The sequence below is a fragment of the Heliangelus exortis genome, chromosome 2 (assembly GCF_036169615.1).
Source record: "Heliangelus exortis chromosome 2, bHelExo1.hap1, whole genome shotgun sequence".
Taxonomy (NCBI): Eukaryota; Metazoa; Chordata; class Aves; order Apodiformes; family Trochilidae; genus Heliangelus; species Heliangelus exortis.
In genome coordinates this window covers 94,738,524-94,765,826 of record NC_092423.1, presented here as the reverse complement: position 1 = coordinate 94,765,826, position 27,303 = coordinate 94,738,524, and the positions used below count along the sequence as shown (strand labels likewise).

The 27,303-nt window shown below is 34.8% G+C and overlaps 1 protein-coding gene across 2 annotated transcripts in view; it reads right to left on the bottom strand.

Moving 5' to 3' along the window:
- Positions 1-26,861, bottom strand: part of RTTN (rotatin) — a 119,980-nt gene extending 93,119 nt beyond the window's left edge. The window contains exons 1-16 of one of the 2 annotated variants that reach the window (XM_071737068.1): positions 26,755-26,861; positions 25,777-25,964; positions 25,073-25,271; positions 23,315-23,404; positions 22,118-22,196; positions 19,579-19,693; positions 18,906-19,056; positions 17,977-18,142; positions 15,647-15,828; positions 12,045-12,160; positions 9,288-9,458; positions 7,751-7,963; positions 6,295-6,407; positions 5,180-5,306; positions 3,037-3,162; positions 760-876 (exon numbers count right to left, since the gene is read on the bottom strand). In XM_071737068.1, the coding sequence (XP_071593169.1) occupies positions 760-876; positions 3,037-3,162; positions 5,180-5,306; positions 6,295-6,407; positions 7,751-7,963; positions 9,288-9,458; positions 12,045-12,160; positions 15,647-15,828; positions 17,977-18,142; positions 18,906-19,056; positions 19,579-19,693; positions 22,118-22,196; positions 23,315-23,404; positions 25,073-25,271; positions 25,777-25,964; positions 26,755-26,785 (2,184 nt within the window). In that variant the 5' untranslated portion in view covers positions 26,786-26,861. The remainder of the gene's footprint in view (positions 1-759; positions 877-3,036; positions 3,163-5,179; positions 5,307-6,294; positions 6,408-7,750; positions 7,964-9,287; positions 9,459-12,044; positions 12,161-15,646; positions 15,829-17,976; positions 18,143-18,905; positions 19,057-19,578; positions 19,694-22,117; positions 22,197-23,314; positions 23,405-25,072; positions 25,272-25,776; positions 25,965-26,754) is intronic. The other variant, XM_071737069.1, reaches the window with a different exon arrangement.
- Positions 26,862-27,303: the final 442 nt, after the last annotated feature.

The window sequence follows — 27,303 nt, the reverse complement described above, 5'->3', positions numbered from 1 at the left end:
CATTTTTGGAGAAAAAAAAAGACAAAAAAAGTATACTTGGATGTATTGGCTAATTTATTAAAAAAAAAAGCAGAAAAAAGGCAAAAAAACAGACATTGGGAAAAGTGGATATCAAATAACTGCAGAAAAATACCTAGCCTGGAAGACTAGAGGCAGATAACAAAAGGGAAATCTATAGCACAAAAATGAAAACGAAGAATTTGGCTAAACATCAGACTGAGAAAAAAGTTCCCATTAGATAAAGCTAAGAGTAAAGAAAACAAATTTTGCACATTTTTAGTGATACGTAGACAAAGGTCTAAGGATAATACTGATTGTTGATACTTCCAGTAGCATTGGAAATAGGCAAATCATAGAGGTGTAATAGTTTTTTTAATTAAAGATATGGGAGAATTCTAAAAATAATTAACGATTTTTAAAAGTACAATGTTTCAATCTACACTTGGATTATCTACTCATATTTTCAAACAATTTAAGTCCCAGTAGGCTCGCTCCTTACTTCTAAAACATCTTGAAGTTTCACATTCTAGTAATACAAGGCTAAAATTTGTCTACAAATTCAAAATAGTAACTCTGATTGGCATTAGGACCCTTCAAGACATCTCTCCATTTGACATCTGACAAAATAAGTCTACGGGTTTATTACTGGTAATTTATTTTTCACCTGCTACTTAAATGAATATTCTGTTATTTGACATGACACTGTCGCTGTTTACATGATTTCATACACCAAATTCAGATAAAAGCTCTTAGAAATACCTGTAAAACAGCAATAATTGGACAGAGGGCCTCAATAAACTTGTTCCAAGTCAATACTTCCATTATTAATCGTCCCTGCAACAGATGCATCAGAATGGCCTTGGCTGTAGAGTTCACCTGTTCCACAACAAAGAAAAAGAACTAATGCAAACACTGGTATGTCTTGATCAGTTTGTCACTGTTGTAATTGGAAACATTATACAAAAACACCTCAAAGCATTGTCAAAACATTGTCAATGCAGAATTGTTAACTTCTAAATTGTCAGACACACTAAATGTTAAGTTAATAATCAAGCCTCTCAGAGAAAACACACAAATAATTATGTCTAAATAACACCCAATCATTTTCCCCTTAGATCTCTGGTCTGTCTTTTCTTAAATAAAAGAAATCATTACCTCATATTATACACCTATTGGTCCCTCTACCCTGCAGGTAAAACAAATTCTGTTTCCTTTCTTTCCTGGCACTATACTTCTTGGGCATTTATTTCATTCCCAGCCTCTGTGATATGCCTCTAAAGATAGAGGAAGAAAAGAGATTTAAACCTTGCTGAATGGCCCTTCCACTTTCTTGAGGAAAGCAGCCAAACTAAGGCTACCAAATACTTTGAATTGTACATGAATTCATCTGAAGCTCTCAATCAAAAAGGAAAAGGTATATGGTACAGCACTTACACTCCATAAATTTACTCTGTGTATAGCATGTAATGTATACTATATGTATAATAAAGAATTCACAAGCTAACTTTATTAGAATGGGAACAACAGGAAAACAAACAACCACTTCTTAGAACTCTTGTTTCTTACACAGTCTAAAAAACCCTGCCTTTAGCAGCTAAAAATCTGTATTTTATGCTAAATCTAAAAATCCTCACCCCAAGCAATAAAAATAGCCCCTAATATAATCACTCCAGCCTATCTTTAAGAGACTGGCTTTGTAAAATCTCATGGCAAATATTAAACCCAACCTTGGAATACTACATTCTTCTCAATTTCTTCTCATTGTCCCATGCCTGAAAGACTAACCTGATGCTTTATGAAAACTGAATGTGTAGGAGATACAAATCCAAGAACTATAAAAAAAAAACAAAACAAACAAAAAAACCAAAAATGCTTGGATATGATCTTCATTGTGTATTTTGTTAAAAGAAAAATGAAAAAGCATTACAAGGTAAAGAGAACAAAAGTTAGTTTTGCAAATATGCATTCTCTGCCTCAACAGTCTTTCAAAATTCAACATCAGGTGGAGTCTATTTGCTAATCTTGACCTACCACTGAATAAAAAAAATGACAATCTTTTTAATAAAGTATCCATGGGAGAAGTGCAAGAAAAAAAATGTTTTGCTTGGAGAAGATTAATTACATGCAAAGTACAAATTCAAATACATAGCACATCATCAAAGACATTTTACTTGTTCTTTTAAAATGCTAACACCTAAAAAAAATCACTTCTAAATGTAACTGTGGGCTCAAATGTGTTAAAAAAAAAAAAAAACTCATTTCAGGAGACACACTGAAAGAAAAAACAAAAATTAGTCAGTGTTCTTTCCCTTTTGACCATAAGGATCTTACAGATCACCTAGAAAGTAGTTACGAATAACCTAAGAATTTTTTTCTCTCCTCTCCCTGCTTAGCTTTAAGCTAAGCTTAAGCTTTAAGATTTCCTAAGATAGGAAATAGTGGATATATATTAAACATTCATGTATATAAACAAACCAAATAGAAAACTGATCCTATTCTAAAAGGCCATAAAATATTACTATAATACTCAAGTAGCTAAATTTAAACATAGATGTTTTTGTTGCTATAAAAAAGTATTGCATTGCTAAGACACTGCAGATTTAAAATGTGTTTTTGCACTTCTCAGAAGCTGTCCCACCATTACAAACACTTGAGACTTAACGATTTCCATAAAAGTAAAGCATGATAATACTATTTCTTTATATGTACATTTTATTAAGGATGAATCTATTACAGGTAAAGTTCATTTTTCATTGGTACTTATTACATTTAATAGCATCCTATCTATAGATCATAATTTTGTTTCTGAATTAATAACAACAACAACAACAACAAAAATCTATTTTATACAACTTCACTGTTTATAGTTTTTCTAATACAAGAAACCATAAACAGTCAAAACTTGAGGTAAGCCTCAGACCACCACGGAAAATACCAATATCTACTTGCCAACTTATAAATATATTATAAATATAGCTTCTGAATATAGCTATATGAGTATAGCTATATTATAAATACAGCATCTGAACACAGTACCTCATTGTTGGCTTCCTGAAGGCCAAAGGTACAGATTTCATAGAAAACTTTTGGATGAAGAAGAAAATGTATTCTGTGGCAGACTGAAGACACAGGCTTCACAATATTATGCATACCTAAACAGTCCTTCAAAAAAAATACAGTTGGTTAGTTTTAAAGTTCAAGATATAGTCTGCTACTACATCTTGTCAACCAGTGAAAGGCTTTCTCCATGAAGTTTGCAAGACTACAGTTCTGAAAGCTAACTGTAACAAATATAAAATAATTTGGAGTTAAATAATTTGGGTTAAATAATTAAATAATTTTATTTATTCATTTATAATTTTATTTTAAATAATTAAAATAAACAAAATCTAAAACAAGCAGGTAAAAATCTCAGAAAAAACTGCAAGTGTCATTCAGTGGAGATAAGAGGGATTTTTTTGTGTGAGAAACTTGCATCCAGCATCTTTGTACATTAATGAATTGTACTGTAAGCACTATAGGTCTAGCTGATGTCCATTACAGAAAATAAGAATTATGTTAACATATCAAAATGGAGAAGGGATTTTTTTTGTGAGCCAGTATTACTGAATACCTAGAATTACTTGATGAATATGACAATACCATTCCTATTACAGAGTACAGTCATACTTTTAGGAAGTTCACACCCTTAAACCCTGGAGGGATCTTTACAAAAAAACCTACAGCAGTGACAAAATATCCATACCAGAATCAAAACAAGCTCCAAAAACAACAGGAAAAAAAAAGTTTTAAAACAATGAGTAGATAAAAGGACTTAAATGTTCTTTGACACAATGCAGGCTTTTATACAGGAAAAAACAATAGGAAAAAACAATATATCATATAAGGTCTAAATAATTAAAGCACAATCAAGGTAAAATACTTCTCTTTAGAGTGTCAGGATTTTATTAACGTGTTATTCTGTTAGTTTCCCTTCAGTAAACAGCCTTGAAAAATCTCTAGAAAGGGAAAAGAATCTGTTCTTGAGGAGTGGGGTCCAGTGAACCTCATGAAGTTCAACAAGGCCAAGCACGATACCCTGCACCTGGATCAAGGCAAACCCCAGGATTAATACAGACTATATGGTGAATGGATTAAGAGCAGCTGTTTAGAGGACTTTGGGGTGCTGGTGGATGAAAAGATGGACATGAGCCAGCAATGGATGCTCACAGCCCAGAAAGCCACCTGCATCCCGGGCTGCATGAAAAGAAGCATGGCCAGCAGCTCACAGGAGGTGATTCTCACCCTCTGCTTTGCTCTTGTGAGACCCCATCTGGTACTGTGTCCAATTCTGGAGTCCTCACGGACAGGAACCTGTTGGAGTGGGTCCCAAGGAAGGACATAAAAATGCTCAGAGGGCTGGAGCACCTCTCCTATCCGGAAAAACTGAACGAGTTGGGGTTGTTCAGCCTGGGAAAGAGAATGCTCCAGAGGCACCTTATAGCAGGCCCTTCAATACCTGAAGGGGGCCCTATAGGAAAGGTGGGGGCAAACTTTTAACAGGGCCTGTAGCAACCTGTAATGGTTTTCAACTAAAATAGGGTAGATTTAGACTAATTATAAGGACAAAATTATTTACAATAATGGTGGTGAAACACTGCAACAGGTTGTCCAGAGAAATGGTAGATGCCCCATCCTTGGAAATGTTGATAGTGAGGTTGGATGAGACTCTGAGCAACCTGATAGTAGTTAAGGACTAGATGATCTTTAAAGGGCCTAACCCAAAGGAGCCTGTGATTCTGTTAATTCAGCAGACAAGCAAACCTGAACAAATGAATTATTTTTCAAAGGAATGTATTCTATTTAAATAGAAATATCTCTGTATAACAGCCGTTAAAAAAAAAAGTGATCAGCATTGTTAAGAATCTCTTTTAAAAAATAAATTTTTCAATCACTGTTTTTCCCCTTCTAGACATCCTCTCATTCTGAAATGCAGTACCTGAAGTAGAACCTACACAAGTAAATTTAATACCAAAAATAACAGCAAACTGTAAGTGCAGGCCTACAGGCCTATAATAAATTTAACAGCATGTAACACGGGACATGGAATTAGCATTAAAAATGCTTTTAATGAGGAAAATGATGTAATATGCATTATTTAGCACAACACCAATAGCATTAGGTAAGCTTTAGTTCTAACCTTAATCACTTCCAAACAGCAGTGATAGGCTTTAGTTTTTATATCCAACAAAGGATGAGACAATAGATGAAGAAGCACCTTCTGACCCTGGGCCTGAAGCAATGAGTTAGACTCATCAGACATCCAACTAAAAAGAAAAAAAAATTAATTTATTATTTTACACTACCCAAACATTTCTAGAAAAAAATTCCTTTTAAATTTCATGATATCTCAAAAATATATCCTGAAGAGGTCCTGAAAAATGAGCTGGCAGACAAAAGTTCAGAAATAACAATATATTCGCCAAAATCATATTGTCACTCTTCACCTTTGGAGATTTTCTTTTATACATGTAGGTAATCTGAAAAAAAAAAAAAATTCTACTGAACTTCAATAGGCTCCTCAGATCATGGTACAGGATTATAAAAAATAAAATATGCTAAATATGCTTTCAGAATATCTTCCTTGCAGAGGGAAATGTCCATCTCACTATCACAAAGTGAATTCATGTTAGTTTAAAAACTGAAGTGAATTTCCTGTTGCCTGAAACAGTAATCAAACAATAATTAATTCTAAAAGCATTAGGACACTGAAAAGTGTATTGATGCTTCATAATTCAAAAGCACACATTAGAGAGCTCTTAAATGTATTTTCCTTGGAAAAAATCCCTGAATTCTGAATCAGCATAAAATTAAGACTTTATATTTGTAACCAAGTTTTCAATATAGAACACTTTCAGGGACCACAAGGTAACTTAAATTCTCTAACTAGAGACATGAAAAATCTAAAAAGCAATTTGTACATGCTGTTTCATAAAAGAGATGCCATACTTTATTGTAGATGCTATATTAGAATAAGACTTTTAGGACTTCTGAAAGTAAAGCATTTAGCATCCTTTTAGCATCTGAAATGCAATTTTCTAAAATAACAAAATAACACAAATTATTTAGAAGTAATTACCAAATAATTTGGTAATTGGAAAATTTGGAAATTACCAAATTTGGTAATTTTAATTACCAAAAGAAAACAGTTCTTCAAATACAGGGAATTAAAAAGTTGAACTACTTGAGAAAGTTTATCCATTAAAAAAAAAGAATTTTCTCAAGTCAGAGTTTTAAATAGTAGGGTGTACTCACAGATTGGAGCATATGTTAATGCATTCCTGAACCAAGGGAAAGTGTTGATGGTAAGGTAGACTGCTCAAGGCCTGATCTGCTAATTCCACCAGTTCAGAAAGATTCTTGTCCTCCTGAGAAGTAAAATGAAGAGAAAGAAAATACCAGCATTATTAATATTAGAAGTATTTTAATATTGTTACTGTTTACATCTTATTGCATAGTCTTGCACAATTTATCATTATTCAGTACTTCCAGTACCTAGGGTTTGCTTCAGCCTTTCACAAAGAAGTTAACTTCTGATAGACTAATTAAAAAATTTCTATAGATTTCAAACAAATACATTTTAGAACCTACTCCTGGGAGATTAGAATTCTTCAGCTGCTGAAGCCAAAAAAACTTCTACTAAACTCAGTGGAAATAATCTATGTCTAATATTTCACAGCATGAAAACTACTCAGAATGCTTTCTAAAATGCCCAAGAAAAGAATCATCATTGTATACTTTGTTTTAAACCAAATTATTATTCTTTAAATCAGTGTGAGAAAAGAGTATGTGATAACAGTATAGTGAAAGATCTAAATATTCAACTTTTAACAATTCATTGTTAATATTAAAGAGCAAGTTTTGGTTTTGTTTAAAAATACACATCTTCATCCTTTTGGTTACCAAAAACATTAATGACAAGTCATTTAAATGTGATGAGTTAATTTCATTGTAAACACTATTTTACAAACCAAGTGTTGTTTGTATTAAGTTCAGAACCTGCCTATATACTAACTCAGCTTTAAGATATCACTACTTTCATATTGCACTATTTTTCCAATTTTAGTATCAATGGAACAAGTATTTTGTATGACTACTTGTCCATCTGGATAATGGAGAAAAGTATTTTGGTACCATGCCAGAATCTCTTAAATAATAAAGTGAATTTATTTTAGTTGTCTTCTTATCAAAGTGAAGCACACAAATCTCACAGTCTAGAAGTAATTTACTCAACAGAACTACAGTTGCAAGTTGGGAATTAAAATTTTCTGAACTATTTAAATATATACAGACACAGACCTATACACACATTATACATTTAAATGGAGTATTTTCTTCTTTCTTATGTCTTTGCCTTTAAAAGGCCATGTGCGCAATTCCAATCTCCAAGTGTTTATTTCTTTGGTTTCGCTTTTAATAACATTTTTTACAAATATCATGACCATATAAAAAAAAAAAAACCAAAAAAAAAAACAAAAAAAACCAAAAAAACACAAAAAAAAAAAAACAAAAAAAAAAAAAAAAACAAAAAAAAAAAAAAAAAAAAAAAAACAAAAAACCCAAGAAATTGACTATATCTTGCATGGTATGGAATGCTCATATTTATGGATTTTCTTTCACTAAGCTAGATTATAGTTTTTACCACAGAGAAAGAGAAGTGGAAGAAAGAAATTTTTCTACAGGAAGTATTTTATATAATAAAATTCCCCACCTTCTTATGAACTTCAATCATAAAGCTACAAGTGCACTCAATCGAATACGCAGCTTCTGAAGCTTGTTTATAAATACTGTAGTTTTCAGTACTCATTTGTTCCAGGTAAGCTGCAATGGATTCATGAATACTTGGGTATTCCAAAGAGAAGGACACGTCCAGAGAGAGAAGAAATAAAGCGTTCAGCAAACTCTTTTGTAAAATTTTACTCGCCTTTGAAAACAGAAAACAACTATCAGAATAAACAGCCTTAAAATACAGAAAAACCACCAACAGCCTTTGCAGTCATTCAACAACTACAATCACTATTGCTGCTACTTAAAAATTAGAGAAAAAAAAATGAGCTGAATTATATATGAAAGTTATTATTTTAAAATAAAAAGTGAGAGTTTGTAGATGCCAGTCCTAAATTTCAGAGCCACAGCCAGTCACAAAAGTTGTGTCTGATCTAGCCACAGCACTAACCACCACACCAATCATTGGCCAAGGTAAATTTAGTGTTTAACCAGCAGATGGCAGAGAATACCCAGACCACAGCTACTACTGTATTTAACAAAAAACTGTCTAAAATTTCATTTAGGAATATCACATACTAAGAACTGGAATTTCTGTTGTTGTTGTGGGGTTTTTTGCTTCAAGCGTTCAGTATTCCCTCAACTGAATTATTTACCTCAAATATGGTAACTTTTTTCCAACTCCTGTTATACACAGAATTGAATTCCATATTAGGTACATAAGAACATAAAGATAAAAACTATTAAAAGTCATAAGATTAGTATGTCTACATTTATTTGCAAGCACAAGAGACTACTTATATTAATAGTAAAAAACGTAAAAAAGAGCCTGTAACCTATCTATCAATCTATCTACCACTCAGACTGAAGAGTGTGTAAAAATTAAAAAAAATATAAACTCATACAAGTTTAAATATCATCTAACACTTTCCATCTCAAAAAAAATTCCAAATACTAGACCTCCCCACCTGAAATAAACATTAAAAAACCTCCAACCCAAGAGCTAAAACAGAACTTCTTTTAAAGAGTAGCAGAAACAAAGAATAATTAAAATCACTATGATGTACAAAATATAATTGTTTACTGTGTGTTCCATCATATTAAGAGTGATGATCTTAAACTATGTATTTTGTGTCTTAGTCTTGTACACACATTATAAGAGTAGGGGGCAGCAGAGCTTTGTAAATCATGCATCCTATCAGAAACAAAAAAACAAAACAAAACAAAACCCAAAACCACTATAAGAAGAAAGAAACACCACTGAATTTCCAAAACTGGTCAAAAGGCTATATTAAAAATATTTTTGAAGACTTGCAATCTGCAGATGATCCTGCACAATGCACTGGTAAGTGTAGAATGGACAAAGCTGCCTTCTGTGATTACACATCAGTCCATGTAAATCTGATTAACTTCTTCATTTAGTAGCTATTTTCCCACTATTAATCACCAAGGAAAGTATTGCTTTTTGTCCCCCAAATATGCAAAAACAGAACACAATCACTAAAAATTAGGTAATGGAATACCTTTTCTACAGGGAGAAGTATTTGCAGCAATCTAACAGTAAAAAGTGAAATGCTAATGAAGGCCATTCTGTGATGCACCAACATGACCTCAGGCTGCTCTGCACTTATATTGGTTTTGTGATATAATATAGTTTCTCCAAGCAAATCCAAGACCAGAAGCAACTTGTCTCTCTGAAAACAAAAGCAGAAATTGAATCATTAGAAAGAATTAAAACATTAATGTATCTTTATAGTATTTACACAGCATCCATAGCTTTAACACAATCATACCAAATAATTTTAAAAATGCAGAAACGGTACCAAAATAAACAGCATTTTGTTTGTCATCTGAACAGAACTGTACATTAGTCTAGACCTCACTCTGCCTTGACTTGCAGTTCTGAATACTTTGTTCAGTAATTACTCAACCATTAGTGGTTATATTCTGTTCTCCCTCTTATTTCCCTCCCTAGTGACTGCTCACTACACTTTTGAACTTGTGTAATTTTAACTATTTAGAAGTACAATTTTACTATGGAAATATTAGGAGACTTTTTGAACCTTCTAATAAAGTTTTACGTTAAAATCAATGTCTAAATATTAAAATAATTTTTAAAAAATATACACAAACCAAGCTTTGAGAACACCAAATGACTTTTATAACTATTCATTCTCAAAGGAAGCAGCAGGATATTTCCCAGACTATGTAAGATCCTTCTCAAGAATGGGTTTCATTTGGATAAATCCTGTTCATTGACACCCGAGAAAACAAAGTTAGTTTATAGACTTTTTATCACCAGAGAAAGCCAGGTTTGTACTTAAGGACACTGGATCAAAGGTAGAATTAATGTCAGATGCCATTGGAATGCCTGGTAATGATTATGAGGGCATCAGCACATGAGATTTAGTTTATTAATTCCAGAATTTTATAAACATTATTAAGCAATTAAGCACTATTTATTTGACTCAATGTAGTTGAAGAAAATTACAAGAAGCAATTGACTAAATCAAACCAGTCTTTTAAAGTAATCATCAAAACACATTATTACACAGTAAATTGAAAAGGACTCATTTTCATCTTCAAGTCATTTTCATCTTCAAGAAAGTTTCTCTCTGCCCTGCTACACTTTGCAGAGGCAGAAAAAGACTCTGCTTCAAGATCTTGGAGTCTCAAATCAACAATTGATTCAAAAAGTTGATTATTCCTTGAGACAGGGGTTACTATCACAAAGCTAGTGACCCAAAAACCTGAGGGGCTACAGCAACCTGCAGGATGTAACTTTTTGACACAGAAGAACCTTAAGTACATACAACAAAACTGGAAAACAGTAAAAACTTTACTTGGGAGGAAGAAAGAATCAAAATGTGTAAGGTACATACAGTTACAAACAAGGCTTTTTAATGGTATTTCCAAAATACATATTTTTCATAAAGATATTTCAGTGTGGAGTTTCAAAATTGGACGAAGAAACATAAGGCAATAAAAGTTACACAATAAATGTATTCAAGTTTCCTAGAAAGAAGACACATTACCTCATTCCCTTCCAGCTAATACAAAACACAAAAAGGAAGCATGTTTTCTAAGCACTGAAGCCTGACAACTCCAAAAAACAGTTTACTTCTAATAAAATACATTTTATAAAAGTAAATAATATAAAGGTAAGTTTAGCAGTTGTTTTCTAAAGTTGTCCGATCAGTTGTTTTTTGTTTCCTCAAACACTAAGAAAGATGAAGATTCAGGTCATGCAACAACTCGAAACGAGATTCTATTGAGATTCTTATATTAAATGTTTTGCAATGAATTTTCAGTACTGACTTGATGTTTATCGTTAAGTTTTGACAGAAAAGTACACTAAATTCAAAGAAAAAGGTTCTCATTCACTGCTAGGTCCTATAAATAATATAAATACTATAATTCATAAAAGTAATATTTTAATTATTAATTTCTGCAATACAATTATTTCATATTCAGTGGTATTTTCATGAATGCTGCTTAAGTCACATGCATTTAAGACTATTCTTAACTGAAACTTTTAGAGAAGTTTCAGTCTTCAACTAAATGTGTGCTTGCTATGTGTCTAAGTAAAGCAGGCTCATGTTTCAACTTTCAGTTATGTGCAAAGAAGCAAGTCATCCATTGTGATTTCATGGCATTTATTAATTTGATATTTCATGTCTATAACAAGCCTCAATTGTGCTCAGGTATGTATTTTCAGTTGTTTGGTCAACATCACCTTAGCACCTTGAATATCTACTGGGCCAAAATGATTTCTCCTTTCTTCCCCAGTTAAGCAAGAGTTAAGTATAGCTGCAATTCGTGTAGGGATGCATAGGTCCTCTGTAGGAAATTAATACCATGTATCTTACAATTCCAGTTTCAGATCTAAACATTCAAGTCCCTAATTTTAAACAGATAGTTTGAAGCAGAAAAAGGGAAAGTTGTCAGTTTCAAATTGATCTCTAATATTTGTAGTGAGTACATCTCCCTGAGATCCCCTTCCTTGCATGTTTCTCTCAATGGCTGCTTAACAAGCTTTCACTACAAGACAAAACTAATTACCTATTTTCTCAAGGTGAAACTTGAAGTATCATCTGGTACAAGAAATGACATTTAATAAGAAGAATGTGTACATGACAGAACTAAGTAATAAACTCTTTAAGATTTTAAAGGGTAGCTTAGCAGAACATTAGATATGTACATGAATCACTACAGAAAATGTCAGAGGCTTATAAAAGCAGACTGTTAAATACAGCTGATCAAAGCCTAAAGAATCTTACCAATTCCAATGCAAAAAGGCTATCATCTTCCCAAACATTTTCAGAAATAGCATCACCAATAAGGAACATGTCTTCAACAAGTAAGTCAAGAGCTTCCATCGTCACTCTCCTACTGCCTAGGAATACAAATGAGAGGATGAATTGAAATACAGACAAAATATTATACTATGACATTCAGAAAATCACCATTTTGAAGAAGGGACTATTCCAAGTCTGAAATACTGATAGTATAATTTTCCTGTGAACTTTACACTAATGCTAACTGTCCTCAACCACCAAAAGCTCTGAATCCACAGAACACAGCAACAAGAGAAAAATCACAATAGAAGAGATTAAACCAATCATATATTTTTTTAAAAAAAGGCTACATCTCCTTAAATTTTATTGTACTAGATAAAACATTTTTACAGCTGTAAATCCCATTATTGGACTTCTTTGAAGCTCAGAATAAAGTCACTTATTTTCCCCAGCCAGGTAGCTAAACTACAGATCATCCACCTATACCAGCTACCCCTGTTAATCTGAGTTTCTGGTATAGCAGAAGTGGCTTAATTCCCAGATTATTTTATTTGAGATCTTATTTTGAAAGGAAAAGAGATCTACTTGCTGTTCTCTCTCTAAGAGTTTTCCCCTCTTGATTTTATGCTGATTTTTATTCATTTTCATTGCTCCTTCTAACTCATTAACTCTTAATAACAAGGTTAATCTATTAGTGACTTCTATACTTATACTTTGAAGAGTGTCACAAAGACCACAAAGAAATCCAGCCTAAGCTTAAACATTTAAAGCCTACGCTCTCTACCAATAAAAACCTCCCCTTAATGTCTGCAGATAATGTGATAATAGAGGAGAAGCAGTCAAATGATAGATTTCATCAAGAACAAGGCAGAATATCTGGAGCCAGACCAAGTCTTTTCAGTCTCTTAAAACAGAAGATACTAAAACTGTCTGGCATCCTAGGAAACCACAAGGTGACAGTTTTCCCTAAATACTCAAATTAGTGTAACTGTTGGCTTAGTTACTTGTTGATGATACGTTTCTATTTAAAACCATGGATGGATTTTACACAATAGCATGGAATTTACTTAAAAACCTGTTTGTTTGGTTTTGTTTTTTTTTTTAAAGCAATCTCTACTGCTTTTCATGATTCAACATTAATTTCTTTTTTTCTTTTTCTGTCTCTTGTAGATTTTATATGCTCATGAAGCCTTGCTGATGTACTTGAGGAAAAAAAAAATTTACATGTGCATGTGTGAATATATGTGCAGTGACAATGACCAGAGCTCACAGCAAGTTTGTGTAGTCTCCTCTGGACACATTAAAAACCCACCTGGACATAATCATGTGTAATGAATGCACTCTAGCTGATCCTGCTTTAGCAGGGGGGGTGGACTAGATAATCTCTAGAGGTGCCTTCCAACTCCAATGATTCTGTGCAATTCTGTGAATTTGCACATTATGGGATCTGCTGTGAGTAAGCATATGGCCCAGCATGGCACAGGGCCTTTTTGAAAACTTGCTTTTTCTATCTCACAGAAGTGTTGTTCTCCATTTATTTTAGGCAAAATATTGTCAACTTGAAGAGCATATGTCAAAAAACTCCACGGCAATTAGTGTGTTCTAAGAGTTCATTATTACAAAATGCACAGTAAGACAGCTATAATTAAGGATGTAAACAAATATTTTGCTGTACAGATTGAAATAATTGTCTTAAAGACATGCAGTATTAGCACCAAACTTCAGACAAGTATGGTAGCTCAAAACCAACCACAAAAAAAAAAAAAAAAAAAAATCACAACCAACACAACCTCCCCAAAAAATGACAACTCCTCCCCCCCAATACACACTAATAGTTATTTCTGAAATTATTTAATTCACAAGACAGGTGAATAGAAAGGAAGAAAAATTCCAACGAACATAGAATCCTAGGATGGTTTCATTTGGAAGGGAGTTCATAAATCATCTAGTTCCACCTGCATGAGCAGGGACACCTACCACTAGACCAGACAGGTTGCCCCAAGCCCCATCCAACCTGGCCTTGAGCATTTCTAGGGATGAGGCACCCACACCTTCCCCAGGCAACCTGTTCCAGTGTCTCACAAGGAACACAACTTGAGCTTAACTGAAATATGTGTAACACTGTAAAATACAACAGCAAATTTTACAGTAAGCTTGGTAGTTTTCCTTTATCCAGAAGATAATATTAATAAAAGCATCTGCTGATTTTATTGAAAAAATAATTCCGAAAATATAACTACATGAAAAAAAGTGTGTCACAGTTTGTCACTGTCTTTTAGTACCACAGTGTGCATTCAGATGACAGGATTTCAGATCAGTGGGAACATAATAAAAATATTAGTTTGCTTACAATCTGTGTCTCATTAAAGCACAGTGGAGGAAAAATAAATATGATCTGATTGAGTATAAAAAGTGTGAAAAAACTAAAGGGAAGAGAAACAACCACAGACTGACTTATTCTGAAAATGAAATTATTTCATTCTATCATAACATAAAAAAGATGAAAAGATTAACAAAAATCACTACATTTTAACTCTTCAAATTTGAAGCGACATATTAGAAACAGTGAAGACAAAATAAATTTTCTGCAGTTTTACATTAAAATAAAAAAGATGTCAGAAGTCATAAATGTGTTTGTGAATTAATATTTAAATAGCACTATTCAGAAAGGCGAAAATGAAACTTTTATTAATGTTAATTAGGATTCAATAATCTTCCTGTGGACAGATTAATGCTGATGTTACTATGAAACAATCAAGTAAATTACTATTATGTGACAGAACAAAGTCATAAAAAGTTATAAACAATCATGAAAACAGCAATAAATTGGAGTTTCATACATATTTTATACAATTTTAATAAGTTAAAGCTTTTACCCAACTCAGGAAATGTTGACAGATATTAGAAAGAACAACTTTTGGTTTTCTAGATGCACATTTCCAGCTCCTATATTTGAAACCATCACTATGTTTACCAATGCTTGTTTTGAATGACACTGTTTTACGACTAAATACTATCTTAGACAACCTAAGAGAAAAAATACTCTCCATGAAAAAAGATTTGCAATTCTGAACTTCTGTAACTTAAAATTAAAATCATTAGTTGAAATTACAGCTATTATTACTTACGTTTCTTAAAACTTAATTAAAATGTTACTGCATTAATAAGAATAAAAAACCTTTTCCCAGAATTTTTGTTCCTTCTTTCTGACACAGGAGGAAAATTCTATGCCCAACGAGATTAGAACTTTTTGCTAGTGTCATTGTTTTTTCATCTTCTTGAATGGTATTTTATACAGTCTCACCACTTTTCCACCATACACTCACTTCTTCCTCTCACTGCTTCCTACCATCAGTAAAATGCAAGCAAGATTTCTGCAACAGTTATGGAAATCAACCAGAAGATTCAACCTTTATAACCTGAATGAAGTCCCTAGAAAAGATCCTTTCTACTAGCACAGTAGAACAGTTATCTTCTGTACCTTACTTATTTGAGGCAATATCATCATACCAACTTAAGAGGTTTGTACATTCTAAAGATGAAAAGGATACATAAGTGAAATACTTAACTCAAAACTTTCTCACCTGTTCTTAGAAGAGGTATTGTATTTTCCAAGATGGAAACACAGAACTGAGGAAGGCTAAGCTGCTTCATCTGCAATTCCAAAGTGTCCTCATTTTCAGTGTCTGGTAGGTCAGCATGTCCTACAGGAAGCGGTGAATTCAGAGACATTCTGGAGTTTGCATTTGCTTGAGTACTAGTTCCACTGAAAACAACAAACAAAACAAAATAAACAAAAAAGAGACATTGTTAAAGTCTTGCAAAGAGAAAACTCGCATATGTATAAATGTTAAAAACAGCATCAAGCATTTTCAGATCCTCCTTCCTTAATGCATATCCTTCCTTCCATCCCAATATTTCTCTGCTATCCACCAGGACTGAGGAAGAGGTGGATTTAGGTTCATTGTCTTTTTTTAAATGTCAGAAGGGGTGGCATTGCTAGTGAATGCCTACTGTTCTGCCAGGTATCTTCAAACGCACTTAGAAATGTACACTAGAAGAAATTCACAAGCAATGAAACAATACTGTAAGAGAAAAATAAGTTGCTAGAAGCAAACCACTTACTAACACAAATTCCAGCTTGAACTATACCTGCCACATTAAAACTATTCTATGTGGATAGCCACAAGAATGCTTAGATGGAAAATAAAGTGTGTCCTACAATTAAGTCTGTAGGACTTTTGTCCACTGTAAAACAAAATATTCCTTTGTCTAAGAAAGCCTTAAGTGAAACCAAGTATATATTACAAAATATACATAAATATATTATATAATTATTTGAAGTTACAAACTCTATACATAGTTCATAATAACATTATTTTCCAACTGCTTTAAAAAAGAATCTAATTCTACTGGCAGTATTATAATTAATACAATTCAGATCAAATGTTTCTTAATGCTTGTTTCATATCCTAAGCAACACTTAGCAACCCTGAATTGCTTTAAAGCTTGTATGACTTAGTTTTTTTGTTTGACTGATCTTTTTATTATTAAACAAGCTGAAGAACTGAATTTTGCCATGACTGTGAGATACTATACTGGCTAACTAAATATAAAATATGGCAAAAGAATAGAAATTAAGAATTTAAAAACAAATTAATTTTAAGAGGTTGATAGAAAACTACAAGCAAAATTGAAGAGTTCACCAATATGTAGTAGTTTTCTGATTGCACTTACCAGACAGTAAGGAAGGAGAGGTATCAATCATAAAAATAATTCAGAAGAGGAAAGGTTAAGTTTCTAGCAGAATTTGAAACAGACAGACAGATTGAAGAGTCTCAAGATTTAAGAACAGGGAAAAAAAGAAAAAGAGTTACATACAGAATAACAATAAACAATTCATTTAGATTACTGTTATGTTGAAAGAGACAAGATTCACCAAAAGCAGCTCTTCCATATCAAAACTGACAATGTCGGAGCAACACTATCCTATCATATTTTCTATTCAACATCTTTTTTCTTATGCTTTGTCTGGGCTAAATTACATCTTTGTAAGAAATGGTATTCATGGGCAGTGAGCAGCTCTATTGCAGCACACAGGGTGTAAGAAGATAGAAGTGTACTCTCATTAACAGCTCTTAATATGGGCTTACACATTGAGTAAACCACGACTCCTTGGTTTATAGATGTCTTATCAAAGCCCTACTGGTGTATACTCTTACATAAATTTCTTTACTACACTGACAGTCAGGCCATTCTGACCTCCTGAACAATATACACCAGCTACTGTTAAACTGTTTGACTGGGGAAAATGGTCAGGTCCTAAAATGCATAGAGCCTGGAGTTCATTTACACTGCCGTATTAGTTACATAATAGAAAATGAAAAATGCTTAATAAAAATTAACATATTGGACTTCAGATAAGTCAAAATAACCTTTTATATAATGACCCTCAAGATGCATTTACAGTTAACTATGTGAGCTATTCTCATTGGTAATATCTCAGTCTACTTGAACACTTAGAAATCACTCAATCACTAAGTCACAGTCTCAAAAGAACTACCAACAAGCACACCACAAGAACTTTTAAAATCCCCATATCAAAAGACTGGTTCTTGAACATCAGCTTTAAATCTGTTGTGTCAAAATGAGTAACGAATCCACATTCAAACAACAACTTCAACATTTTGAGGGTATATAGCCAATTCATAATAACATATTGTAATTTAATCTTCAGATTATATACAACTGGTTTGCTGTCATATTTAACAACAGACCTTAAACAGACTTGAATGGAAATATTTAATTTTCACAGGCTAATGAATCTCATCCAACACACTGAGAAGGAGCTGATCATATAATCCTCTATTAATATTTTTCAATTGAAGTCTAAGTTCTCTCTGATTTTATTCACCTGGAAGATGCTGCATCCCAATCTTGACCATCTCCTCTAGGACGCTGCACTGTCCGCCCGATCACAGATGGACGAGGACTGCTACTTCCAGGTGATGGATTCTGAGAGCAAGGAGGACCTCTTGCTTCTTGACAGTAAGATATGGATGAATTCTGGGAAACTGTGCCTTTATGTAACACAAATCATATATTTTCCATTAGTGGAATTCATTGCTCTGAAAGATATGACATTGTAAAGTAACGGTAGAAGTAGCTAAGGTAGGACATGGAAAACACTATGTAAATTTTGGTGAGCTAGGACAACCTCTCACTGGCAAGTACCAGAATTTGATAACTCAATTCCAAGGTAAAATCACTGAAAATTACAGTTGAATCACAAATCTTGAGTTTTAAAAATACATAGTGTCTGACTAAGGCTATTGGATTTGGGGATAACTGAATTTACTAATTTATTAAGACACCAAATACAGTGGCAATCTTCTGAAGAGAACCAAGTTACCTATTTACTGAACAAAGTTGTTTAAATTCAAATGACAAAAAGGAAACAGGAAGATTTCTATAACTAACCTACATTACTAAATCTACAAAAACATAAGCATTAAGAACATTGTAAAACAGCCTTAATGACAGGAAAATCCAAAAACAATGATTAAACGATTTCCGGCCATGAGAATAATAACAGCAAATTAACATAGTTCATAAAATTAGTACCTAAATTGTTAAACACTACTAGCTCTGAAACTTTAGTGAAGCTCTGCCCCCTCTTATAGATTTAATTTTTAGTTAAAAATCCCTCTCCTAATGACATACAGCTATAAAAATGTTTGCTATAAATCTGTGGGTTGGTTTGTTTTTTTTTTTCATATCATCTTCTGAAATTTTACCTGCAATAAGAACACTACAGTATTTCAAATATTTTAAAATACCTACCTTGGTCTGTGGAAGAAAAACTTGGATCTCTGTGGAAGTTAAGTCTGCTTCTCAAGAAAACACACAACTGTTTCAGGCATGACACAGCCTGCAAAGCTAAGCGATGTCTTCCATCTCCTCCAAAAGCCAGGTTTAGCAGAGACAAAAGGCTCTGCAAATACAAAACCATCAACACTGGCAGGTGAACACTAAAGTGCCTTTATAAAAAAAAAACATGCCAACAAGTGTCTTGCACTGAACACAGTTCACAAAGCTTTCAAAATATTTATCCTTTGTTAGTGATTTTTAGATAGCCTTAACGACTGTTCCCTTTCTGAATGAAGATTATCAATCCTGAAGAAAAAGCTAAGCTGTGCACTGTACTTCCAATACTTTTCATGACAGAAGCCCATTAGAAGGTGTGCATGTGACAATTTTATCTTACCCAGAAGAAACAAAGTATTGCTTCATAACACACTTCATCACCTGTTAGCAGTATGCTATTACAACTAAAGAGCTTCCTACACACAATATACAGCTGATGTCCCCTTTTTGATGTACCTGGAGTTTACATAAAGGAATTTTTGTTTGGCAATGTTGCTTAGAAACAAATTGTATTATTTACATCAATTCTTACTTGGTATGACTTATACCATAGCACAATAAAACCCTTCAACTTTACACGTATTCTTGCCTGTACAATCTTTGGCCTTTGAAGGAAGATCTCAGCAGGAAAATCTTGCATAATCACATCCTGAAGAAGCTCACATGTACTCCAAATTAAACTTTGGTTGTTACTTCTCAAAGAGCTAAAAATGGAGTTCATATTTAAATGTGGATTAAAACAACAACAACAAACACAAACCCAATGAACAGTAAATTTTAGTTTGAACAAATCTTTACAAGAAAGTTGGAACCTCAACACTGAAGAATATGGTGGAAAAAACGCTTTTATTCTATTGTCATACAATTTTTAAACTTGAATAATTTCTTAGCTATGCTAATTCTGCATGCAATAAAGAACAAACTAATATCAGCTGTAATCAAACCACACATATAATTAAGCTCCAAGTAGAGAAATAACTTTATTGATTTTAAATTTGAAATTAAGATAAGAAAGACCAGAAATCCCCTATGAATGCTCTGATTATCTCAGTGGTATAGAGCAAGCTATTTAACTCTTACAGATAAGAAAGGTTTTTTTCATCACCGAAGTTCACATATAATTTAAAAGCACTTGAAGTAGCTATGTTGGAATTACATGATAAAATTTACTACCTATGCTCTACTGTTATTAGTAAATAATAAGAACCTTTTGGGTATTACACTTCATTTTTCTTTTTTCTACTTTTATTTTTCTAAAATAGTTGTAAAAAAAATAAAATACGCCCAGTTCCAAGGATCTGTTTTCTTTTTCTAGGCTTAGGCATAAAGAAAACTAAACTTTAAAGAGGTTTTCTGGGCTTCAGAGAGCTTTCAAAAGCAAACAAGAAAACAAAAACCAAACAAAACAGAAAAAAACAAAACAAAACACCACCAACAAAAATCTACTACAGGAAAGCTTGCAGTTGGATCAGTCTTGTAAAATAGTCCAGTTCACGATGCTGTGTTGCTGGCTATGCTGGAAATCTATCACAGTTCTCTGTCAACTGATACGAAACCCCAACTACAGAACTTTTCCTGGGGCCATTTGAAACACTGTTTTTCTAAGTAAAAGTTAAAAAAAACAAACAAACAAAAAATCACTGCATAAGATAGATCTGAAAGACTCAATGTCTGGATAAAGCACTATACCTAAAATTATAGTCCTAAAGCAAGATAAGCTACTACTAAAAGTATGGATTTCCCTGCCAAGTGGCCATGGAGGTAAAGTGGAAGAATAAGCAGAGTTGGAAGGGACCCATTAGGATCATCAAGTCCAACTCCTAATCACACCATGTGCCTGTGAGCATTAACAAAGTACTTCTTGAACTCAGGCAGGCTCAGTGCTGTAACTGCTTCCCTGAGGAGCCTGTTCCACTGCTTAACCACCCTCTGGGTGAAAAACTTTTTCCTAATATCTAACCTAAACTTCCCCCAGCAGATCTTCCTACCATTGCCTCTGGTCATATCTTTGGTCACCAAAGAGAAGAGGTCAATTCATGTCCCCAGTGAGGAAGCATGAAGTTGCAATGAACTCTCCCCTCAGTACCCTCTTTTCCAGGCTGAACAGACCAAGTGCCTTTAGCTGCTCCTCACACAGCTTTCCCTCTAAACCCTTCACCAACCTTGTAGCCCTCCTCTGGACACTCTCTTGTAGCTCTCTATCCTTTTTGTACTGTGGAGCCCAAAACTGCACACAGTACTCAAGATGGGGCCACAGCAATGCAGAGTAAAGTGGGACAGTCACCGCCCCTGACTGCCTGGCAATGCTGTGGTTGATGCTCCCCAGGACCTGGTTGTCTCTCCTGGCTGCCAGAGCACACTCCTGCTTCCTGTTCAACTTGCCATCAACCAGAACCCCCAGATCCCTTTCTGCAGGGCTGCTCTCCTGCCTCTGGCTCCCCAGAATGGATGTATATCATAGAATCAGAATGGTTTGGGTTGGAAGGGACCTTAAAGATTATCTACTTCCAACCCACCTGCATGGGCAGGGACACCTCCTGCTAGATCAGGTTGCTGAAGGCCCCATCCAACCTGGCCTTGAACACTTCTAGGGAGGTGACAGCCACAACTTTCTTGGGCAACCTGTTCCACTGCCTCACCACACTCAAATAAATGATTTCTTCCTAATGTCTAACCTCCTATCCAGGGTTACTGTGTCCCAGGTGCAAGATCCAGTACTTCTCCTTGTTAAACTTAAGACTATAAATAATTTTATATATATATATATATATAAAGGATACACACATATAAAAATCATTAAATTTATGCCAGCTTGTACTAGAAGTAACTGAAAACTCTGATCCACTTGAGAACTTTAGAGGACAGACTGAAATGTCATGAATAAAAAACATGTACCCCAAACACAAAGAATGAGTAGTTACATAAACAGAAAACGTCCTGTTACATTTCACTATTTGTATGTGCTGCCTCACTTCAGTGCAGCTTTGATGATTATCTAACAAAAAGTAAAAAAGTAACTCATTAGGTTATTCACAGGAACATTCTAAGGATGCAGGACAGAAATGTAGAGCCACTTCTACCCAAGAAAAATAAAAACTCAGAAAACTGTAATGTTCGTATTACTGTACCTTTCATTTGATGAAAGAACATGTCTATCTGTTGAAGTCAGAGTTAGCCAAGGAAATGTGGAAAATTTCAAGCATTTCACTTAAAAAAAAAAAAAAAAAAGGAAAGAAGTGGATATTTTTGAGTACATTTTATGTAAGTATTACGCTGTGTATTCCCACATAAAAGTAAAAAACTTATGAACTGTATACTATCTGAAATAGAAGCACTTGAGTTTGTGTGAGTCTATATTTAGTAATAGGTATTTCTAATATGAGTTTTCAGTAGTACTAAAAAAAAATTAAAGGTCATCTCAAATCAAAATGAAATGCATTTATTACAAAAAGTTTTAGCAAACAGAAAACACAGCATCAGTGGAAGAATACTCCATTCCCCATATGGAGGTCCTATCAAATTATAATTTTGTTCTGATACTAAAGAATATTTATTAGCATGATCTCTAAAGTGAAAAACTGACCTCATGCTTTTCCACTTAAAGCAGTAGAAAGTACAGTTGCTACTAAATTATGACACCTAATAATTTTTTAAGTAACACAATTTTAAAGCTTTTTAGTTAGAAGCTTGTAATAGTTATGGTGCAATTCTAAAGATAGCTGATACACTGCTAAAAAAAGCAGTCTGGTGATTTACACCCACTAACACCAAAGTCATATTTTTAACCTAGTTCTCAGCACCACATTATATGTTAAACATGACACTTGTGTCAACCTCTACTAATATATTTGTAATAATTTTGGTCTTTGTTTGACAGTGAAACATTTTATATGATTTTACTAATAAAAAAATTAAAGCGTAACACTGGTTTTCATTAGATACAAGGTAAGTATTTCCAAAGCACTTAATCTAGTAGTCTGAAGTAACTTTTCCATTTTTCAGAAAAAGTTGTGTTGAAATAGTAGGGTACTTATCACAGAAACTTTTGATTATGGAACACAAATCTTGTGAAGAGCATTATCAATTTAAGTATTTTTCTTAAATTAGAATATGTAAAGTATGTTAAAATACCTAAAGAGTTATACTAATCATTTACTAGAAAAGAGAAAGATCAATGTCAGGCTTATAAGGATTATAACTGTAGGTTTTATGATAGTAGATTTCACGGAACAACAGGAAAAAAACTGTTAATAATATTTGCCGTGGAATTCAATCCAGATTACAAGTCTAAGCACTTTCTGTAATTATTTTATAACTTCACATACCAAGTGTTTTTTTTGGAGGTATTTCTAACTGTGGTAGATGACTTCTACCTTGATAAAAATATCCAGCGAGTAATTCCTCTTGAGGCAGAACTAAAACAAGTAAGGGGTAAGTTTAAAAAATGTACACACATGCAGAAAAACAAAGAAAGAAAGAAACAAACAAACAATACAACAGAACCTCCCCCCCCAAAAAACCCTCAAACACACACACACTAGCAAAAGATTAATTCAGTTTATATTCATGTTTCTCCTGAGCTGCCTCCCTTTTGCACTTATTTTAAACCTCTAAGGAACTCCACTTGAAACTTACAATAGCCTCACATGATCAGGAACATGGTGCAAATCATATTGCATTACTGTAAAGTTTTTTTTTTCCATTTTCTTACACAAGTTTTTTTTTCCATTTTCTTACACTACCACAGCAGCAATAGCAATATCAGGTACACAAAATGTATTGCCTGATGGGAACTGGCAGACAAAATATTGTTTTCCTTGAGTCTACCTTTTTATGGTAATAAAATTAACTTTTTAAATTAACTATTTAAAACCTTTTCCTACCAAATTAGCTGCCTTTTCAGGTCAGCTGAAAAGTCATCTTCCCTGTATATAAGATGTATGTTACTAGATACATGTAATTAATACACAAACTGTATAACAAAATATACACAAGATATGTAACATTAAATATACACAAGGTATGTAACATTGAAAGCAGCCTCTCCACAACACAGTATTTGGTTCAAAGGATGAAACTAGATAATGCCCGGATTATTAGTTCTTTTTTTTTTTCCCATAATTGAAGTTGAAATAGAAAGAAAAATAAAATATTACTGTTATTAAGCATTACATTGTTTAATCCCCATGTATACAATGTACATACAGTAGCAATACAAATTATGTATAAAATGTCAACTCGGTAGTTTCAAAGAGATATAGCTTAAAAATGGTGTGTAAAGAATTATTATATAGTCCCATAAAGTAGAAATCCTAGGTAAAAATCTAGCTAAACCCTTATGTGGGCAAAAGGAAAAAAACAAACCAAAACAAAAAACAATCCAAACAAGCAACCAAAGAAACAAATTAATCACCAAACGTCACATACTTCTAGAGAACTAGAACCTCAAGCACTACACATACTTCAGAAGCTACAGTAGAATGACTTTTATCTCTGAGATTGCACAGTATGAGTGACAAAGGTGTGGTGATCACTAGGCCATGTTGGACAAAAGCTGTGTCTTTTCCACAGGTAGAGTGTGGCTCTAAATTTCTGAAGGAGAAAATAAGGACCTCTGTTGTACGTAATTTTCTCCAGATCACTTGCTGTTTTCTTGGGGCTTTTTTTTTTAGGAACTAAATTGCTCTCAGATTTAAAGACTATGAAAAGAAAAGTAGCAAACCACACCAACTTAATTCCAGTGTTGTTAAAGGCTGCTATATAATGCAGTCTTCAGAAGATGATACCCTGTGTTATACCATTTTTATATTAGAGCAAACAGATACTACATACTGAAGCAATGGACAGAGAAGGTCTGGTTAGACAAAAATGTCTTGTTCTTCTGCAGAGAATACCATTGCAGGAATGGCATTATCTGATTTAGCCAAAATCACGCTTTCTCCTGCAAAATCTGCATACACTTAAGATATTTCAGGAAAAAATTGCCTACTACACCTGAATACCTCAACTTTTAATAGTCTAGAAGCTTTTATTTTACTTTAATTTTCTTTTAAATAAATCACACATCAAAATATGCAATTTACCTGGTTTATCCACTGAAGGCTGAGACTGAGTTTGATAACATACTGGTAAAGAACTAGAAGGAAGTTCAGAAGGAAGGAAGAACAGTCCATCCACAATCCCATCAATTATAGCCTGCAAGTTTGGATCCACATTGGGACGAAGCTGAGAGAAGAATTCAACTGCACCAATTTCCAACAGTTTCTGGACAGCAGGTGGATGCTACATTAGGACAAATAACTGACAAAGTTAGCCTGAACAAGGTCTCTCGACCTTGAAGGAGAGGTAAGAAAGGAAAGAACCATAATCAAAACCTAATTTGGATTTTCACCTTTGTTTAGACAATCCACCAATTTCAAGGATGTGATTTTTTTTCTCTGCATAGCTGCTGTTCAGTGCTTAGAACATAAGAATGTACTACAAAATATCTGAAATTTCTTCAACTCTCAACTTATTTTAAACCAAGTTGCACCATTGTTCAAGTCTTCACTCTTGAGGCACAGTGCATGTGATTAGCTGCAAACCATGTCCCAAAGAAGCAACTGCAAGTCATTAAAGTTGTTTTCATTTCTGTCTACAATCTGTACCTTTATTATTCATATCTTTGTAAAAGACTCTTAAACTCTCATTACATGGAGCTACAAAACCAAACAATATCCAGTTTTACTTAGCTTTAGCATTCTAAAAGCATACAGTTTATAAATAAATAAATGTTAATATGCCATACCTTGATCAAATTATTCACAAGATTTAGTACTTCCTCTTTCATTGGTACAACAGGAAAATTGAACCACTCCAAAAGATTGATGAAAAGCACTTTTTCATGGACCAGATCAGCATATGAAATCAAGTTATGATTTAATTTAAACAGAATAGTCTTCAGTGATCGTTCTCTTATCTCTGCCAGTTCATGACCTGCCCCCACAAAAACAAACAAACAAAAACATTCAAAACCCACATAAAATCACCTGACACAAGTTTTTTCTTATTTGGACAAACAGAATCCCGCCAAAGATTTTACGCTGTCAGTATTATGCATATTAGGAAAGCGAATATGATTCCACTCATCACTAACAAGCTAACCAAGTATGTCTTCACGATGTGAAACATTAAAAAAAAAACCAAAACACTACATATATAAACAGGTGCAAGACGTAAATCATGAGCATGGCCTTTTTTTTCTCGAAGCACACACCTAAATTCTGAAAAACTCTGCAGCGATACATTTGGGATACAGAAAGCTGCCTCAGACCAAAACAATCGGACAAAAATCTACCCAAGCCTACTGAATCCAAAGGCGCGTAACCAGAAGGGGAAATTCCTTCAGCGCTTCTTAGGGAATCACCACCGTGTGCCACTGTCCCCTCGACCCCTGCAGCAGCCAGGAGGGAGCAGGAGGCGGCAAACCAGGGCGGGGGGCGACCGCTTGGGAGCGGGGTTCCAGCAGGTACTACCGCGCTCCCCGAGTGCCGAGGAAGGAAGCAGCCCTCCCAAAATTCCCTCCCGGGGCAGCAGCAGCGCTCCCACACGCAACAGACGGGCCCGTTTGGCAGGTGAAGCCCCTCAGAGCTGTAGGCGGGCAGGGGGCAGGCCCCTCGCTACACCACCCCAACCCCCCGCACACAGCCTGGCGGAGGAGTCGTGACAACGGCGGCGCCCCTCGGCAGCCGGTCCCGGTATCCTGGGAGGGAGAGGGGAGCCGTACCCAGTTTCCTGACGAGCGACGACAACTCCATCGCACCCCTCTCCCCGCCGGCATTCAACCTTCGCGCCGGTTCCGCCGCCAGCCCGCCCCGCCTGGCCAACGGCTGCCGCGGTGCACCCTGGGAAATGTAGTTCCCCTCTGAGCCGCCGCTCTGTCGACCGCCCTTTGCCGGGCGCGAAGCACGGTGGGAGTTCCCATTCCCCTGCAGAAACCCGGCAGCGCCGGCGGGAGCACAGGAAACTACAACTCCCATGCGGCCCTGCGCCAAGCCCTCCCCTCTCGCCCAGCTACGGGAGCCGAGGGCTCTGATGTACGCGGCAGGCGTCGGGGCTGGGCGGGTGTGGAGCGGTCCGGCCTGAGTGCGGCCCGGGGTGGCTGCGATGAGGCACCCGGTGCTCCCGGTGTTAACCTTTTCCTCTTGAATTGTGGACCAAGGTTGTCTACCGCGGCGGCCCAGGGCCTGGTGCTGCCCGGGGTCGCCTCCTCAGCGGTGCCTGCCCTGCCCGAGAGAGAGCGCATCCGCCCGGGAGGCCGTGCCACCGGGAGGGG